Below are 16,369 nucleotides of genomic sequence, written 5' to 3'. Positions count from 1 at the left end.
GCAGTACTTCCCAGCAAACCACAAGGATCACCTACTCTATTGGCTTCCAGACTGAAGTCTTCTTTCTCGTTTCTACCCACTGCACATGCTACTCACGTTCAGTTTCTCGTTATGCCCTGACAGTCACAATTTAACATATTTTAAACAAAAAATACCCTGGCAGATGCAACAGGCTGCTTAGTAATAAAATCTATTTCTTTTTGTAGGCAGCAGGAGGTTTTTTTTTTTTCCCAGTCGTTCTCTGTAAATGTTTCCCACCAACACTCTGTTGCTCTCGGTACATGCTGGAATCTGCCTACACTTCCATTTCTTGCTTCTCATACAGGATGACTGACTGGACTATAAAAAGGAAGGAAAGCACTGTGGCCTGGGGCCACCTGATACCACGTTTCCTTTTAAAGGACTTCTGTTCCTCCAGCTTTTTTAGGCTGAGTGGGGAAGAACTTCTGCACGAACGCAGGGCACGGGCTGACTGGCTGAAGCAATACAGAGACCCAGGAGACACACATTCAGCCGATCAGAAAGCAAAAATTTAATACAAATCAAATGCAAGAGAACCTTTGGGCTCCCACAGCTCTTTTCACCACCACCCAAAGTTTAGCATACAGCTCAGTAATTCTTGGGCTACTTGAAAGTGAGCTCAGAAACACAAATCTTTCCCTGACTGGAAACTATTGCTCTAACATTTCTAGGCTTGAACAAATCAGCATCTGCTGTTCTCTTCTAAGTCAACACCTGTCAATTAAATAGATGAAAGAGCAAGGATGATTCTCACTCATTTTCGTCCCAGATTCTGAACTTTTTTACTCTATGAATGGCAGTAATTACACACTGCCCTGTGCTTCCTTGACACCAGAAGCTGCATGGCACAGCTGTCAGGTGGAATGGATTCATCCAGACAGCCGGTGCACTTAGATTGCCTCCCCTCTTCTCCCTCTGCAGAAACTGGGTCTTCTTCACAGAGCATTCCATTTTGTGTGTGCTGCTTTCTCACTTGCTAAAAAAGGCCTCCTCTACTTGAAGGCAACAGGAGAGTGGGAAAAACTCTTAAGTTAACAGAAATTCTGCAGGAAGAAAAGCAGAGCCTACCAGACTCCATGCTGCAAAGGTGACTTTCTACAGTGTAAGCATGGAGGACTACTGGAGTAGATTGAGTCTTGGGCTCGTATGCCAGGTTGGCAGATCTGTTTTGCACCTCTGAAGGCACTCAAAAGGAGAATCCTTTCCATAGGAAATAAACTGAGATTCCTCTGTAACATTTTCTATAGCACAGCATCCTTCTTAAGGAGCTTTAGCAGAGTTTTTAGCCATGGTTTCAATCTAAAAGATTGTCCTAGAAGAAATTAAAGCGAAACTCTTCTTGAGAAACCGTGAATTTGAATGTGCCTGTGTCAGGTGTGTTGGCTGACTCTGGAAGGGATTCTGCTGATCCTTGGCTTTTACTGCATGCTCCGGGGCGCTTCCTGATGACCCGGCATTTCTTGTTCTGCACTTCCATGATCTTGGCAGCTTTTGCATCTTAAAGAGGGGAGAAAACAGCAGGAAGGGATTTTATTCACCTCATATGGCAAGCTCCCACACTGCAGAGCTGTACGTAGGGCAGGAGCAGAGTCCCTTCCTCTTTAATTTCCCCCTGCATGCAAAGTTTCCCTACCACATAGCATAAGCTTCAGCTGTTTGCACAGCTCCTCCTCCATCTTCTTCCTGTAGTCTCCAAATATGTTTCTCATGATTTGACGTTTCTTCACCAGCGGAGCCTTGTCACTGCGCAGCGTCCTGATTGCACGGAGAGCCTCCTCAACTGGAGCAGCACAAGGGAGAAACACCTCAGTTTAAGATTCTCTGAACCCTCCAGCAAGGGAGATTTCTCGTTTATTAGAATACTCACCCTGCTTGGGAGTGGATTTCTGTGTCTTCAGGCCAATTTCCAGTTGTTCCACACACCAATCCACCTCTTTCTGCAGCTGGTCATCTGACTGCTATGGAACAGAGTGAGCACGAGGAAATAAAGCACCCCAAAATTAGAGCAGCAGTTGCTAAACAGGAAAAAAGTTGCATAAAGGCAGGACCATCCCGAATTTCAGGCTCTGGAGATTACAAGCTTCCATACAACTCCCCTATTGTCTATATTTTCACTGGATAAACTTAAAGCACTGGACAAACGTTTAGTTGCAATTCACTGTCTCTGTTTGATGGATTTAATAGCTGGCTGTCACTCAGATGACACAGTGGAAAGCTGGTCAGGACCATCCATAAGAAAGAAGCTGTAAATTCAATTTATGGATGAGAGGAATAAGCATTAACAAAACAAAAAGCTACCCAAAAACTTGCCCAAAATCCAACATAAGCAATGGACAAAATCAGAAGCTGAGCCCTGGTGTCTCAGCCCAAATACTTGCTCAACCAGAAATGCATGAAGTCAAGGGAGACAAAGCCCTCAAAGATGGAAGTCCTAACAAACAAAGCCAGCCAGTGGAAAGGAAAAGAGCTGCATCCTACAGCTGAAGCACAAAAGTTCTCATGCTACCTCTTCCTCTTCCTTACAGCAGTCTCTTTCCAGTGAATGGGATGGGATTTGCATCACTTTCAAATCTTTTCAACTCTCTGATATTCAGCAGTGTTTACTGGCAGGGCTGTTGTTCAAGAAGCAGATAATGCATACATATAATACAACTTCAGTCTAGAACATTAAAAGCAACTTTCTTGCAATTTTATGTCTCAGAATTGCTCAGCTGGCAGGGTTTAATGATAACAACTACAACAATGCTGAATAGAAAAATAAAAGGAAGACCTGGACCATAGCAGAACATCAGAAAGTGTCACGATGTGTTCAGATCAGAAAATCTTAATGGTGTCTTCACATAACTTGCAGCTTCGGCTGAACTTGGGCCTGCCTCACGGTGGGAGCCTTCCCGAAAGTTCTCAGGCTTTGCACTGCAACGTGCCATAGCCACGGCTGCACCACCTCAGAGCTTTCCTATGTGCATTCTATGTGCATTTCCCATGTGCACTCATCCTCCCTGATAACGTGCCAGTCAAGAGCACGGTGCCTCCTTCGGTGCCCGCTGACACCAGCATGGCACTGGCTGATGACAGTTCTTGGTTTATGTTAAATAAAACATGACACCCAGCTTCCCAGGATTAGGATTACAACTCTAAACATCAAATGCTTCAGCACAGGTCTGAAACAGAAAACAAAGGAACGTTACATTTGTTTCCATTGATCAGGCTCAACAGGGAGAAAACTGCTGCTCCAAGTCAGCAGCAATCCCTGTCTTTCACATTCACCTCAATTCATGTCACATACTAACTGCACTGACATTAAGTTTCTTTTTTACTGAAGGATTAAAATTATAGGATTCCATCAATATTTGAATACCTGAGAGGTCTCATCCTGATGGGCTGCATCTTTATTCTGGCATCCATTAGCTTCCACCTTTGCCTTCCTCTCAGTCTCAGTTTCTTTCATGTCTATTTTACTGACAGATGCATTCTGTTTCTTCTTCTTTTTCTTCCTTTGTGCAGCTCCCTCTGATGCTGATTTCTCTATCACTGTGCTATCCCCAGGGGCACTCTCTGGCTTGGACATCTTTAGTGTGACATGGCTTTCATCCTCTCTGGGCACAGCACTCGCAGTTTGATCCAAGTCAGACTCCTCCAATGCTGAAATCTGCACCACATCTACTGACTCAGCAGGCACTGCATTATCCAGCACCTCACGATCTGCTGCACCCTCCATACGTTGGCTGGCTGGAACTAATGGGACCAGAGGATAGTCTTCTTTAGGAACGGCAAAGCTGAAAGACAACTTGGGTTCTTGGCCAGAGGCAGCAAAACTCAGAGCTCCACTGCAGAGTTCTTTTGCTCTGTGGTTCTTACACTGGTTTGCATCTGCTTCAGCAGCGCTGACACCAGGGACTGCTTCCAAAGGTGCACCAGCTGCTTCTGGGTCTGCTTTACAAAGCAAAAAATCAAATTGAGTGTTGTAGTGAGATGATGTGAACCCCTCTGGTTTTGCCTTAGAAATCTGGTCTGACTGTTCCCCATATGACATACCTTCTGTAGCCTGCCCACTGCCTTGCTGTACTTCCACATCAACAAGTTTTGTGCCTAGAAAAGAAAAATAATGTTTCTATCATTATGACTGTTTCCTACTATGGGGATGCCATTGCTATTCCCCCTGTAAAGCACTTCCAACCCAAAGCTGTGAGATGGGAAATTCACAGTAAAGAGCCAAACAGCACCACTCCCCAGAGGGACTGCACAAGCTCACCTGCCTTCTTTGTGCTCTTCCAGTCCTCAGCTCTTTGAAGATGACAATCCCCAAGCACGCAGTTTATCACTTCTTGCTTCTTTATAAAAGCAGTCCCATGGGAGCACAGGACCTTGAGAACATGCTCTGTCTCTTCTGCTGCACTCAAGAAAAAGACCGAGAGAAACAAGAAACAGGTTATGGTGGGCCCTAAAAAATCTCCCATGAGACTCCAATGACCGAGTCTCTTCTGAACGTGTACTGTGTTTATACCACCTCTGATTCATGACAGACAGTTAGATGAAAATAAGCTCCAAGTGCTTCTAGGAGCTGAAACAATACCACGAAACATCCTTAACAAAAAAAAAATAGATCCTCTAGCATCTTACCATACATACGTGAAGAATCTTACAGTGAGGCAAATGTGCAACTAACAGCACTGAGGCTACTGACTGCTTAACAACCTCGGAGCAACTGAGAAATCCAGGAGCACGGTGTCTGTTCTCTGGGAAAACTGGGGAAGAGCTGACTGAGCAGCAAGTGCACCCTAAAACACAGGACTCTTGCTTGAGGCTCACACAAACCAGCCAAACAAAGGGTATCTTGCAGGAGCACTGCAGATGTAATGCTGAACATCCCACGTTATGAAAGGAGTAATGGCACTGCATGAGGCAGAAGCACCTCAATGGGGCTGTGGTCACCCAAAAAAGTGGGACGTACCTTCACAGCCCCTGGGTGTCAGCACCCTGAGCACACACATCTCCAGCTGAGTTTAGCTGGCCGCAATCAAGGACTGCTTGCCACTAAGAGCAATTACAAAGGGAGAACTAGAAAAACCCTCAGAGGAAGTGCTCCTCCCCATTTGTGAGCTATTTTCGCTGAAGATCTCATAGCTGGCCTGCCTGAGCTATGCTGCACATCATTGATCCAGGCCATGATCTCAATCCTGATGGGATCCGCCCCATCACCACAGATTTCTATGGCAATCTGCCACTCCACAGCCTGGCTACCTTCAGCAATGCTGCTTCGGTCTCCTCCCTCAGGCACTGCACAGATGGGCCCTTTCCAGCCAAGTCTGCCCCTCCTGCCTTGCTGTAAACAGCCTCTAGGGGCCATTCCTGCTGCCCTGTGGCAGGAGCTTGAAGGTTGAAGCACAAGACACGGGGGTGAGCAAGCACCCTGATGCCCCAGCACAGTGAGTGGGCACGTGTTAATTACTGCTCCATCCTCAGGTGCACCAGCAAACACTCTGCTAGGCATCTTACAAAAGGCTTCTTCCCTAGACACTGAGTGTGAGCCATTCGTAGAAGCAGGACACGTCTTCACATGTTAACAGCTTCTCCTGAAAAGCATTTCACTGATTTTATCTTTCCCCTTCAAACCAGAAAAACGAAGCCCAAGCCTCATAAAGATAAACTTATTGGTGTTTAAGGGCCTGTTTCTGATTCTGTATTTCTCCAGGTCCGGTAAACTAAAGTAGAGCTGTAGCAGAACCAACCGACAGGCAACCAGAGATGAAATAAGAGACAAGGCAGAACACAGGACGATCCAAAGCCATAGGGAAAAGAATAAAGCAGCTTACAGACAGCTCTGGAAGTTCAACGCCTTAATCACAGACCAGCTTCGTGCCGTTTCGCATTAGGAACAAATCCCGTGTCACGCGAGAACAGAACGGAGGAAAGAAAGAACAGAACAAATCTGGCCACGCAAGGCTGGAATTTGGCTGCGGATGGCGAAAGAGGCAACGCACCTGGGGCCGGGGCCACGATCTGCCCACGGGAACCTCCGGCTGAGCGCTCGGGGAAGGGCTGTGCCTGGCTCCAGCGGGACAGCCGGCACACCGCGTGTGAACCCCGCAGCCCCGCCGCACCCCGCGCTGCGCCGCTGTCCGCCGCCAAAAGCGTCCCCGCGGCGCGCCGCGCCCTGCGCCTCCGTTCCGCCCCCGCCCTCAGCTCGATCCCCTCCCCCCGCCCGCTCCCCGTTCATCAGATTTCCTTTTATTTTTATGACACTTTTTATTCGCATTGCTTTTTTTCCGCCTTCCCCCTCCTCCCCCCCCGCATCACCGCCGGCAGCCGAGGCGCAGCGCTTGCAGCGCAGCCCCGGGTGTCGCTCCCGCATCGCCCCGTCCCGGGGGCTGCAGGCGTGATGTACGCGAGGCTGGCGGCTGGGCGGCAGGCAGGACGCGGCACGAGGCCCCGCTGACGGCGGGAGGCTCCGGAACGGCGTCAGTCCTGGCTCGAAATGCCCAAATGTCAGGGAAAGAGCTGACAGCCAAATACGGAAGAAGACAATAATGAGCAGAAGATTAATGAGCTATCAGCAACGGCCTTGAAAGGCCAGAAGGTGGCTGCAGTTCTCCCTTAGGAGCCACGGGGCTCTCTCTCCCTCCAGCTGTGAGCTGCCCACTGCCCATCTGGATGCACCCCTGAAGCAAGTGTCCTCCTCCTCCCAGGGCTGGAGGAGGCGGGGGCTGTCCTGAGCCTGCAGAACCCAGCCAGGCGGCACGCAGAGCTGAGAGAAATGTTGATTTCCAGGGCACGACAGCATCTCTGTCTGCAGACAAAATCATATGCTGTGGGCTCCACGCCCATGCAGAGAAGAAGGCACAAAGGACCAGCAACGCCTCGTTTTCCTGGGTTTGATCTCTGCCCTGAGGATTCAGCCCACACCGATTCACAGCCCCACAATGGCACCAAGTCAGTGAGCTGCACCAGCCTTGCTCCAGGGAACACAAGAGGGAGGGCCGGTCGGTCAGAATGTGGTCCTCAGCTTCCACCGATACAACAGGAACTTTGTAATGGGAAGAGCTGCGAGCTGAACTGGTGGCTGCTGACATCCTGCCAGCTACAGCTGCCCAGGAGCAAGGCAGCAAAGAGAGGGATGGATATGGCTTGAGTCTGCCTTAGGCACAGGCAGGTTGTGTGCTGCATAAACAGTGCAAACAGCTTCACACCGCTGTGAGATGAACACGTGAGCACCTGTCTGCGGACTCCACACAGGACAGCTGTGCAGTCTTTCAGGTCTCTCCACAGACTGACAATCCCTCCTGATTTGCTTGTTCTCCCCACTCCACCAACTGAGCACCAACAGAGTCATTGCAGGCATGGCTGTAACTGGAAGCAGTGGTTGCGCTGGAAAACACAGCTCTTTGGTATGAGGCTCCTTCAGGGGAGTTGCAGGAAGGAAGGGAAAAAAAAAAAAAAAAAAAAAACAAGAAAAGAGAAGTGGGGTGGTTACCAAAGCTGCTAATCACAGTGCCAGGATGCCTTGGAAGGCACAGGGCAGCCCAGTGTCACATGCCTAAGGCATCCCGTCTCCAGACTTCCTCGCCCGCGATGTACGTGGCTTGCACATGCAGGCTATCATCCAGCATCAGGAAATCTGCACCAGATAGGAGAGAAAAGAAACAGCTGTCAGAGGAACAGAGGAAGAGCAACTGGGGCAGCTGAAGCTGGCCCAGAGGAGCTGGGCTCTAGGTTTGCCTCCACACTAAGGAGTTTCTCCCCACTCCAGAAACAGGGCAGGACTGCAGTGTAGAACCATCCTTGCTCTGCTCCAAGCTCATCTGAGATGTGGGATCCTCTCCAAAAGGCTCATGAAGCATCACCAGCACCCACAGGAAAAAAAAAAAAAAATCACCAAAGCAAAAGCCCAAAGCAGATCCTGGGCAGATTGAGGGTCCCCAGTGCCCCCAGTGAAGCAGCAGAAGCATCCTGCATTTATAGCAGGCCCTACTTTTCTCCAGCATGCAGAAACCCTTCCCACCATCCCCATAACAGTACCTGCATCAGAATCATAATTCAGGGTCCCCTTTCTGTCTTCAATCCCCAAGAGCTGGGCAGGATGCAGAGATGCTGCCTCCAGCGCAGTCTCCACTGAGCACCCTTGGACAGTGGAGGAAGAAGCGTTAGTGCAGCAAACAGCCTCATCAGCAGAGCAGCCCAGTCCTTGGTTAAGGCAACTGGTGGCACTGCGGGGACCTTTGTGACAACCAAACCCATGCACAGGGCCCCAGCGTCTTTGTTGGCACTGTCTGTGTCCTGTCCTGGTACAGTAGAGCACTAACACTGATCTGACTGCTACTGCCCTGAACTACAAGGGCAGGAGGAGCTGGGAGGCCCAGTCACAGATGGCTGGAGCTGGGGAGGGGAAACATCTCTGAGGGAAACAGTAGGAAGAAGAGAACTGATTACTTAAGGTACAGGGTGGGGAAAGTCGTTCACTTTTAGGTATGGGAAAAGAGCAGAACAGTTCAACCCTACTTAGTGCTGCAGGTTACAATGAAGCACCCCTCCTAAAGGCGTTTGTCTCCAAGGCCAGTACCACTGATGTCAGCCCTTCTCCTCGTGTCTCGGACAAGAGGGGACATCTATAGCTGAGCAGACACAGCTGGCAAGAACAAGACTTTTTCACGGGGAGGAACAGCTTGTAGACAACGCTCACCCACCTGTAGCTTCCAGAAAGTGTCGCACACAAGTGTCCATGGTTGCCACACTACCACTCAGGGTCTTTGTGCCTGGGAGAGAACAGGACAGCACTGAGCAGAACCCCAAAGGGGCAGAAATCCTGGGTCACGTGAGAAGCAAGTTGAAGGGCTCTCAGCCACTGCTGAGGAGTAACAGAAAGAGGCAAGAGCGTTCGTGCTGGCAGTGAAGGGAGACGCATGAAGATGTCACCATGCAGCTCCCCTGTTAAGACCAGCTGGACTGGTTGAAACTCTAGCTCACAATGCAGGCACCTGCTGCCAGAGACAGAGGGAGGGAAGTGGCAAAGGAACAGCCCTCCAGAATATCTTCCCAGTCTCCAGCTGTTTGCAGATTAGGGAGCTTACTTAGCAGAAAGTGATGATACTGCAGTAAAGACACGGGACAATAAATAACAGTGGGATTTCTTTGTCCTTTCTGACCATGCACCAATTTCTAGCATCCACCCTACTTGGCAAGGAGATCAAAGGTGCTGCAGACAAGCTAAAAATTGTCAAATTCCTCCTCACTCCAACAAGACAGGTCAATTTTCCTTTTCATGAGATGCACCACTCTCCTCGCAATCAAGTTATGGCAGCGATATTAAATGATCAGGCAACAAAACCCAAGATGGCACAAGTGCTGCTTCACACTGACGAGCTCTGCAAGGTGTGCTGAGCTCTCCAGGAATAGGCACGAGTGATATGACCGTGTGCAGCTCTTTGGCAAGAGGCACCTACCTGCAATGTAGGTGTTGAGGCCATCGATCTCCACCACCTGCTGGCCCAGTGTATGCCGACCTGGTGCCAGCCCCATGCCAGCAATAGCATCCGTCACCAGCACCATGCCTGAGGAATGCAAGGAAACAGGCTGGAGCAGCTTTGCAACTAATCCCACTGCGTTATAATCTGAGCTCTGTGCCACGCCAACCCCCCCTGAGAGGTACCAAGACATCTCCAGCCGCATCCAGCTGAGGTGACAGGCTGCGGATTAAGACTTCTTTCAGACAGCACGATAACAAGCCACGGCAGTCGTGGGAGATGGCACAGCATTTGTGATGCTGGTGACACCACGCTGCTGCCACTGTGTGGGCACAGTACGGCCTACCTTTGGGGTGGGCTCGATGGGCGATCCGCAGGGCAGCAGGGTTGGTGTGGATGCCATCAGAGATCATGCCGTAGAAGACCCTCCGCCCAGCAGGAATCTTATCACTTGTCAGCAGCCCCACGATCCCAGGGTCACGATGGTGGAACTACCCAAAGTGGGAGAGGAAAAGATGATGGGTGTCACACCAGGACTCGCGGGCTGAGACCCTTCCTGCTTCATCTCTATCAAACAGTGCCTGGCAGCTGGGCACTTCATCCATTATCAAGCGTAACCAGGCAACCCCTCCAATTTCAAGAGACTGCTACAGCTTTGACTCTCTTAAGTCAGGCAGTAGAAGCATGAAGCCAGAGGTTCTGTGCTGAAATTCCACTGCAAGGCCTGGTACAAAACAAGTTGATGGTGCAAATAAGCGTTTGTGGGGAGCAAGAGAGAAAGCAGTGAAAGCAATGCTGGCACAGGACAAATGCCCTTGGCAACTCACCGGCAGCATGGCATTGAAGAGGTGAGTGATGAAGGTAGCACCGTGCTGCACAGCCTCCTCAGCCTGGGAGAGGTTAGCCACTGAGTGACCTGGAACAGAGACCACTGTGTGATTCTTCTGCTCATCTCTGCATTTATTTTCCTAGAGGAACACCCAAGAGTAAAGATGCTCTGTTAGGGCTCTGCTCTGAAGCTCCACCCTGGGCTTAGGTGAGCACCAGCCTTGTTGCTGAGCTGTCTGACCACAACCAGTGGGGACTGGCAGGAGGGGATTCACCTGAACACACTGGTCACAACAGTCACAAACGCTGCCTTGCTCCTACAGGCACTGGGGAGAGTTGCCTTCTGGCTGGGCTACAAGTCCTAGGATTTGCATTTCCGCACTCCTCAGATATTTCAAGGCTTTATACAGAGAGGTGTCAAAGATGTAGGGAGAAAGTGGGCAGTTCTCCAAGAAATGAAATGTTGATAAAACAAAATCCAGAAAGAAAATGTTGTTTTCCCTAACATGGACAGCAGATCTGTTGCCTTTCTTTGATTGTCTTTACGTGACTGTGAGACAAGATATCTCTGCTGCACAAATACCCAACTGAATTAAGGTTCAGTTTCACCTTGAAGAAAGGGTGGTGGGAGTGGTGGGAGAGGTCTTCAGCTCTTCTAGTTGTATAACCGAGTTATCAAGACTCAACAGCAACCTTTGGAAAACAGTATCACCTGTCAAATAAGGCCTAAAGCTGCTGAACTTCAGAGTTTGAACCTTTCCAAGTAGTCAGCCTGGAATTACATCCTTATTAAACTGAATGTTAAAAAAAAAAAAAAGAAAATTATGACTGCTGTTCTTTCCTGTGTTTTCCCAGCACCAGTGCTACCCTGTGCAAAACTACAGGAGCCCTTCGACCAACCTTTTGTTTGCAGACAGGGTGACAGATTTACAGCATCAACTGAGTTCCCTGTATGTCACACATCTGTCACCCTCCCTGAAGGCCAGGAAAGAGGCGACAAAAGAAAATACCACCCAGCCCAGCCACACAGAGACACCATTAGAGATATCACAGCCCTGGGCTGCCCGACCCATGCTGCATGTGACACGGACAGACCGAGCCTCCCCCCAGCCCTTACCGAGTGAGACACAGATGCCTCGCTTGGTGAGTTCCTGGATCACCTCGTTGCTCCTCTTTATCTCTGGGGCCAAGGTGACAATGCGGATGCAGTCCAGGGACCCGTAGGTGGCAAGCAAGTCCTGGAAGGCATTTTCCTCGAAGGTGCGGATGCAGTGCTCTGGGTGTGCCCCCTTTTTCTCCTTGCTGATGAATGGTCCTTCCAGGTGAGCCCCTGCTCAAAGGGGAACAGAGTCATCTTTCTTCCTCTTCCAGCCAAGGAACAAGAAACCTGCTGTGTCCATCCTGCTCCAGCCAAGCTCTTCCCATTCCCCCACAGTAAAGCAGAGTTCAGGTAAATCAGAGCTCAGTACAGCAACAGATGCAGCACTGGCCAGCCCCATAGCCGTTACTCTGTCAAACCCCATAGGGCTGATGGCAGAGCACACTGCAAAGGCTGGGGACAGGTTCAGGGAGACAGCAGGCCTGTGCCCACCTATGTATCCCTGCCACCGAGAGAGCTTCAGCTCCCAATTCTTCTGTTCCTAAAACAGCTTCTTTTTCTTAAGAAGGAAAAGGATAAACAACAGGCACCAAATAGGACAGTGACAAAATCACTTACCCAGGATACCAGCTCCGTGAGCTCCACCATTTCTTACACTGATCTGGGGAAGAATCTACAGAAAGGGGTTAGTCAGACACCTCACATACACAGCACTGCCAAAGCAACCCAAACCTTGGGCTCCCACAGAGCTGCTGCACCACCAGAAATGAAAAGCCAAGCAGCTCACAAAGGAAAAGCAAGCTGCAAGCCCCTCTGTGCAAGGTAGCTACCTGCTGGCCTGGGAAACACCGCTGCCTCAGTGGTGTAAAGCTTAAGGGCAAGAAACCTGGGGCTGTTCAGGTCCTTATGTCCACAACTCATCCACTATGGCAGCCGTCTCATTGTCTGAAGATGAGACTGAGGAACCAGCCTTGGCTCTCTTGTACCAGCATCAGCTCTTTATCACCCTAAGGATAAGAGGAGGAGAAAGTCACTCACCTGGTGGTACACAGATGGAGGGGATGTCACCAGGGTGGGACAGAAGGAGGTCACTCCATGGGAGAGTATTTTCTGACCGACCAGGTCAATCCCTGATCTGAAATCATCCGTAGCCAGGGAGAAATCCACCCCAAAGCCTCCTGCACCATGAACAAAACAAAGGTGAAGCCGCAGGCTCCGCAGCAGCCAGGCAGTGCTGCCCAGAGCCCCATCTCCAGCCCGGGCCCAGCAAGGCACTGGGGCTGCACCTGACGATTCCCAACCCCAAAACGCTGTGGAACCATTTGGGGTGAGCAGTGCAAGCCTCCAGCTTTGCACAGCACAGCCTGGAAGCAAAAAGGCTTCACCAGCACTTCTGCCCCAAATTCCCGAAGTTCTGACAGCGCAAACCCAGCCAACGCCATCCATTCCCCCCAGCACAGAGAAAGGGGCAGCGGCGTGCACCTCACCGTTGATCTGCACGTCGATGAAGCCCGGGGCGAGGATGCAGCCCTTACAGTCCAGCTGGACGTCGGCAGAACCCTTCTCGTCGAAGAAGAGTTTCTCGGGGTTGAGGATCTTCCCCTCCCGCACCCACAGATCCTCCCTGCGGGGACACCACGCTCACACCACGATCACACCCTGCCCGGGGCCCCCGCACCCCGCGCCGTCCCACTCACCGCTGCAGGCGGCGGCCCCGCAGGAGGCGGCAGTTGGTGAACTGCACGATGGGGGCGTCCGACACGGATTTGTTGGACGGCATCGCCGGGCCGAGGGAGTCGACCCGCAGCGGGGCTGCGCGAGGGCAGGGCAGGACCGCGGAGCCGGCGGCCGGGCCGGGGCCGGGGCCGGGCTCCTCCCAGCGGCCCCGGGCCCACGCTCGGACCAAAGGCCGCAGCCGGGCCCAGAGCCCGGGACCGCCGGCGGAGGGCGGCGGGCAGCGGGGAGCGAGGCGGGGAGAGGAGCCGCGCTTACCCCGGAGCACCGCCGGTCCTCTCACGTGAGCGCTCCGAACGGCCGCCCCGCCCCGCCCCACACATGACCGGCCCAAGGGCGCCGCCATCTTGGGGAGGTGGCAAAGGGCCACCGCCATCTTGGGGAGGTCGCGGTTTCTCCACAGCCGCCGGCGGGCAGGGAGCTAAATTCAGATGTCAAAAGTCACAGAATCACAGAATGGCTGGGGTTGGAAGGGACCTCAAGGATCATGAAGCTCCAACCCCCTGCCACACGCAGGGCCACCAACCTCCCCATTTCACAGCAGCCCAGGCTGCCCAGGGCCCCATCCAACCTGGCCTTGAACACCTCCACGGATGCACGGGGCATCCACAGCCTCTCTGGGCAGCTGTTCCAGCACCTCACCGCTCTCTCTGTAAAGAACTTCCCCTGACATCCAACCTCAATCTGCCCTCCCTCAGCTTCAAACCATTTCCCCTCATCCTGCTGTTATCCACCCTTTCCAAGAGAAGGCTTTGAGGTCTTTCCCAACCATAACAGCTCTGCAATGCCACATCTGAGCTCCTGTGGAGGCTGGCAGAAGCGTACGCTGCTGTTCCAGTGCAGTGTGCTTCAGGGCTCTTGAGAAGGTGTGCAGAGCACCAGTAGGAAGGCTGTGATTGCTGGGGAATCCCACCTCAAACACAGCATTTCAAACACGGCGGGCTGGAAGAAGTGGGAGGCAGTGGGCACCCATCTCCTGCATGGACCATGGGAGCCGTCTCCTCATTACCTCATCCCACACAGCTCCCGCTGCCTCCTGCCTTGTGCTCAGATTATGAACGCTTGGGGCAGAGTCTTTTTGCCATTGAATCTGTGCTGATTCCAGTTTAGAGCCCTTTAGAGCAGAAGGTGGCCCAGAGGATCAATGCCAAAGGACTGAGGCAGCCCTGGTGCCTTCATCTCCACAAGTTAGCTGTGTTCCCAGCCCTTGTATCACCCAGACAAGGCTGCTGCAGCCCTCAGTGAGCCATGCATGGCACAGCTCCTGGCCCATCCTTGCTGTCAGAGCCCTGTCGCATCTCCATGCTGTTCTCCCCAGCACTGCTGAGCGAGCAGCCCTATGCCAACGCCAGTTAAATGGCATTACATTCGAGTATTCATGTTTTATCAGGCAAAGTTCAAAGGCCTGGGAGGTCAGACAAGAGGGATTAGTGGTTCCTAATGGCTTTTAAGCCTGAATTTGTGAATAAGTAACTCTGGCTTGAGTGGCTGCAGTGGCTTGTTCCTCCCCAGGGAATGAGGAGTCTGCCTGGAGGAGCTGCTCTGCTTTGTCCTCGTGCATTGCACCCGCATGTGACTGCCTGCTGCAGGCATGTGTACGGCGTGGGGCCGAGAGGCCGTGCTCACTGTGAAGGGAAGTAGTGCTGCAGGCTGTGATGCATCAGTCCTGCTCGTGGTTATTTACCTCCTGAAAGGGAACCATAGGCAGATGCAGGTCTGCTAATTGCTGAAGGAGTGGCTGATCCTCAGCCCCAAAAGCTGGCAGTGTGCTGGAAATTGTGTAGCTGCTCAGAAATCTGGCTAGGCACAACACTACACCACAATAACTACACGAACAAGATGAAACCATAATTGTTTATTGGCTTGGGCAAAGTAAGGTTTCTGGAACCCCTCACTTCGCTGTTCCGCTCTCAGCTTCAGGGAAAGAAAGTTAACTGTGACCTGGACATGTAAGTCATTCCTTCTTTTAAATGTTACTTCTAAGCTGACAGCATTGCTGTAGGCAGGCTGCTCCGGTCATCTGACAAGTCTGCAGCAGCCTGGGAGAGAAGACAAAGCTATTCTGTGCTCTAAGTGCCAGCCCTGGGCTGTCCTCACCAGCACACCATGCCACCAGTGGTCCTTCTGATGTCTGCATCTCTGTGGGCAGAAGGGAAATCATGTCCGACCACCATAATGTTAAACTTTGTTCTAATTAAAGCAGCATCCCCACCGAACTCTGTATTTACTCCTAGATGTCTGCTTGCAGACTTTCCCTTCCATTCTCTTTGCTCCATGTTGCTGCAGCAGTGTCCAACCAACACTCTTGCTCTCATTTTATCTAGTTCAGCGTCCCACAGCATTGTAGAGTCAATTACCTCGTCAAGAACTGTGTCTAAGCAGGGTGCTGATGTGAGCTCCTCTGATGAACCATGTTGAGAAAAGAAAAATGAAGTGAAACGTAATGGTCCATGAACATAACATCCCCGTCTAGCCAGGAAGTTAATGTAGAGATCAGCATTTAATACTGTACTTATTCCATATGTCAGTGCTTGTCTGCACAACAAAGCTACCTTTCAGTGTCAGCAGGATGCCAGTAAAGGCCATTGGAATGGAGAATGATGTTAGTTTATCCCAAGAAAACTACACACAGCCTGGTTTGGGAATGTGAGGCTAGGAGCAGCTTCAGGCCGGTTTTACTCATCATGGTTGAATTATCCATCCTCAGGGGCACCCAGCAGCATGTCAGTGAGAATGACTTGTGGCTTTAGTACGGCTAAAGAGACTCCAAAACCAGAAAATTAGAAAATGAATCCTAACAATGTATCTCAGGCCTGTTTATTCAAGCCAATAACTTTCTAAGGGCAGAATCACCTTTCCAAACAGCTAAATTCAGATGTCAAAAGGCACACAGAGCACCCAAACGGCTTACAGCGAAACGGCGTTTTCACATGCATGTACATTCTGACAGCATGTGTGACAGCATGTTGTGACAGCAGTTTTCCTTGGCCGTGGAAGAAACATCCAGGTAGTTACACGTGGTAACGTCCACTATAACAGAGCTTGCCATGGGGCCCAGCCTGCCAACAGCTTCACCAACCCTTTGGCAAAACATCTATGATGAAAGCCAGAAGCGAGCCACTGAATCACAGCACTGGGAGATGGCCCTGACCTCCCTCTGTTCTGCTGCATGAACAAACAGAACAGCCTGCTCTGAGACAACAGGTATGGGAATCTGCCTCAGCAATGC

General features: G+C 51.2%; 2 protein-coding genes across 6 annotated transcripts; both read right to left on the bottom strand.

Annotated features, from left to right (window-relative positions):
- Nucleotides 1-508: 508 nt before the first annotated feature.
- On the bottom strand, nucleotides 509-6,112 carry LOC122169328 (UPF0488 protein C8orf33 homolog). Its single transcript, XM_042835395.1, has 7 exons — nucleotides 6,003-6,112; nucleotides 4,274-4,411; nucleotides 4,057-4,110; nucleotides 3,380-3,951; nucleotides 1,889-1,979; nucleotides 1,655-1,801; nucleotides 509-1,518 (listed from the first exon to the last, which is right to left on the bottom strand). The coding sequence occupies exons 4-7, from the start codon at nucleotides 3,737-3,739 to the stop codon at nucleotides 1,334-1,336; spliced, it is 783 nt and encodes a 260-aa protein (XP_042691329.1). The 5' UTR covers nucleotides 3,740-3,951; nucleotides 4,057-4,110; nucleotides 4,274-4,411; nucleotides 6,003-6,112; the 3' UTR covers nucleotides 509-1,333.
- A 281-nt stretch (nucleotides 6,113-6,393) lies between these two features.
- Nucleotides 6,394-13,202, bottom strand: AMDHD2 (amidohydrolase domain containing 2). Of its 5 annotated transcripts, none has more exons than XM_042835392.1 (12): nucleotides 13,104-13,202; nucleotides 12,894-13,030; nucleotides 12,445-12,584; nucleotides 12,025-12,079; nucleotides 11,425-11,637; nucleotides 10,307-10,395; nucleotides 9,826-9,970; nucleotides 9,459-9,566; nucleotides 8,703-8,771; nucleotides 8,038-8,139; nucleotides 7,556-7,636; nucleotides 6,394-7,417 (listed from the first exon to the last, which is right to left on the bottom strand). In XM_042835392.1, the coding sequence occupies exons 1-12, from the start codon at nucleotides 13,184-13,186 to the stop codon at nucleotides 7,272-7,274; spliced, it is 1,368 nt and encodes a 455-aa protein (XP_042691326.1). In that variant the 5' UTR covers nucleotides 13,187-13,202; the 3' UTR covers nucleotides 6,394-7,271. The 5 variants fall into 5 exon arrangements, 3 of the variants coding, with proteins under 3 accessions (XP_042691326.1, XP_042691327.1, XP_042691328.1); XR_006171548.1 differs by having other exon boundaries at nucleotides 7,277-7,368; nucleotides 7,493-7,636; XR_006171547.1 differs by having other exon boundaries at nucleotides 7,297-7,386; nucleotides 7,493-7,636.
- Nucleotides 13,203-16,369: the final 3,167 nt, after the last annotated feature.

Source organism: Centrocercus urophasianus, unplaced genomic scaffold, assembly GCF_019232065.1.
Source record: "Centrocercus urophasianus isolate 14NV4802_14NV808 unplaced genomic scaffold, USGS_Curo_1.0 seq_51, whole genome shotgun sequence".
In the NCBI taxonomy this organism is placed as follows: Eukaryota; Metazoa; Chordata; class Aves; order Galliformes; family Phasianidae; genus Centrocercus; species Centrocercus urophasianus.
The sequence above is the reverse complement of the archived record's forward strand: the minus strand, read 5'-3'. Positions and strand labels throughout refer to the sequence as shown.

Bases quoted from the DNA above. Each gene is read 5' to 3' on its own strand.
- LOC122169328 (XM_042835395.1), bottom strand. From the start codon at position 3,739: ATGGAGGGTGCAGCAGATCGTGAGGTGCTGGATAATGCAGTGCCTGCT. The intron at 1,980-3,379 runs GTATTCAAATAT...TCTGTTCCATAG, and splicing joins ATCAGGATGAGACCTCTCAG to CAGTCAGATGACCAGCTGCA. The intron at 1,802-1,888 runs GTGAGTATTCTA...GTGCTGCTCCAG, and splicing joins GAAATCCACTCCCAAGCAGG to TTGAGGAGGCTCTCCGTGCA.
- AMDHD2 (XM_042835392.1), bottom strand. From the start codon at position 13,186: ATGCCGTCCAACAAATCCGTGTCGGACGCCCCCATCGTGCAGTTCACC. The intron at 12,585-12,893 runs GTGAGGTGCACG...TTCATGGTGCAG, and splicing joins CATCGACGTGCAGATCAACG to GAGGCTTTGGGGTGGATTTC. The intron at 7,637-8,037 runs GTACTGTTATGG...TATCTGGTGCAG, and splicing joins GAATTATGATTCTGATGCAG to ATTTCCTGATGCTGGATGAT.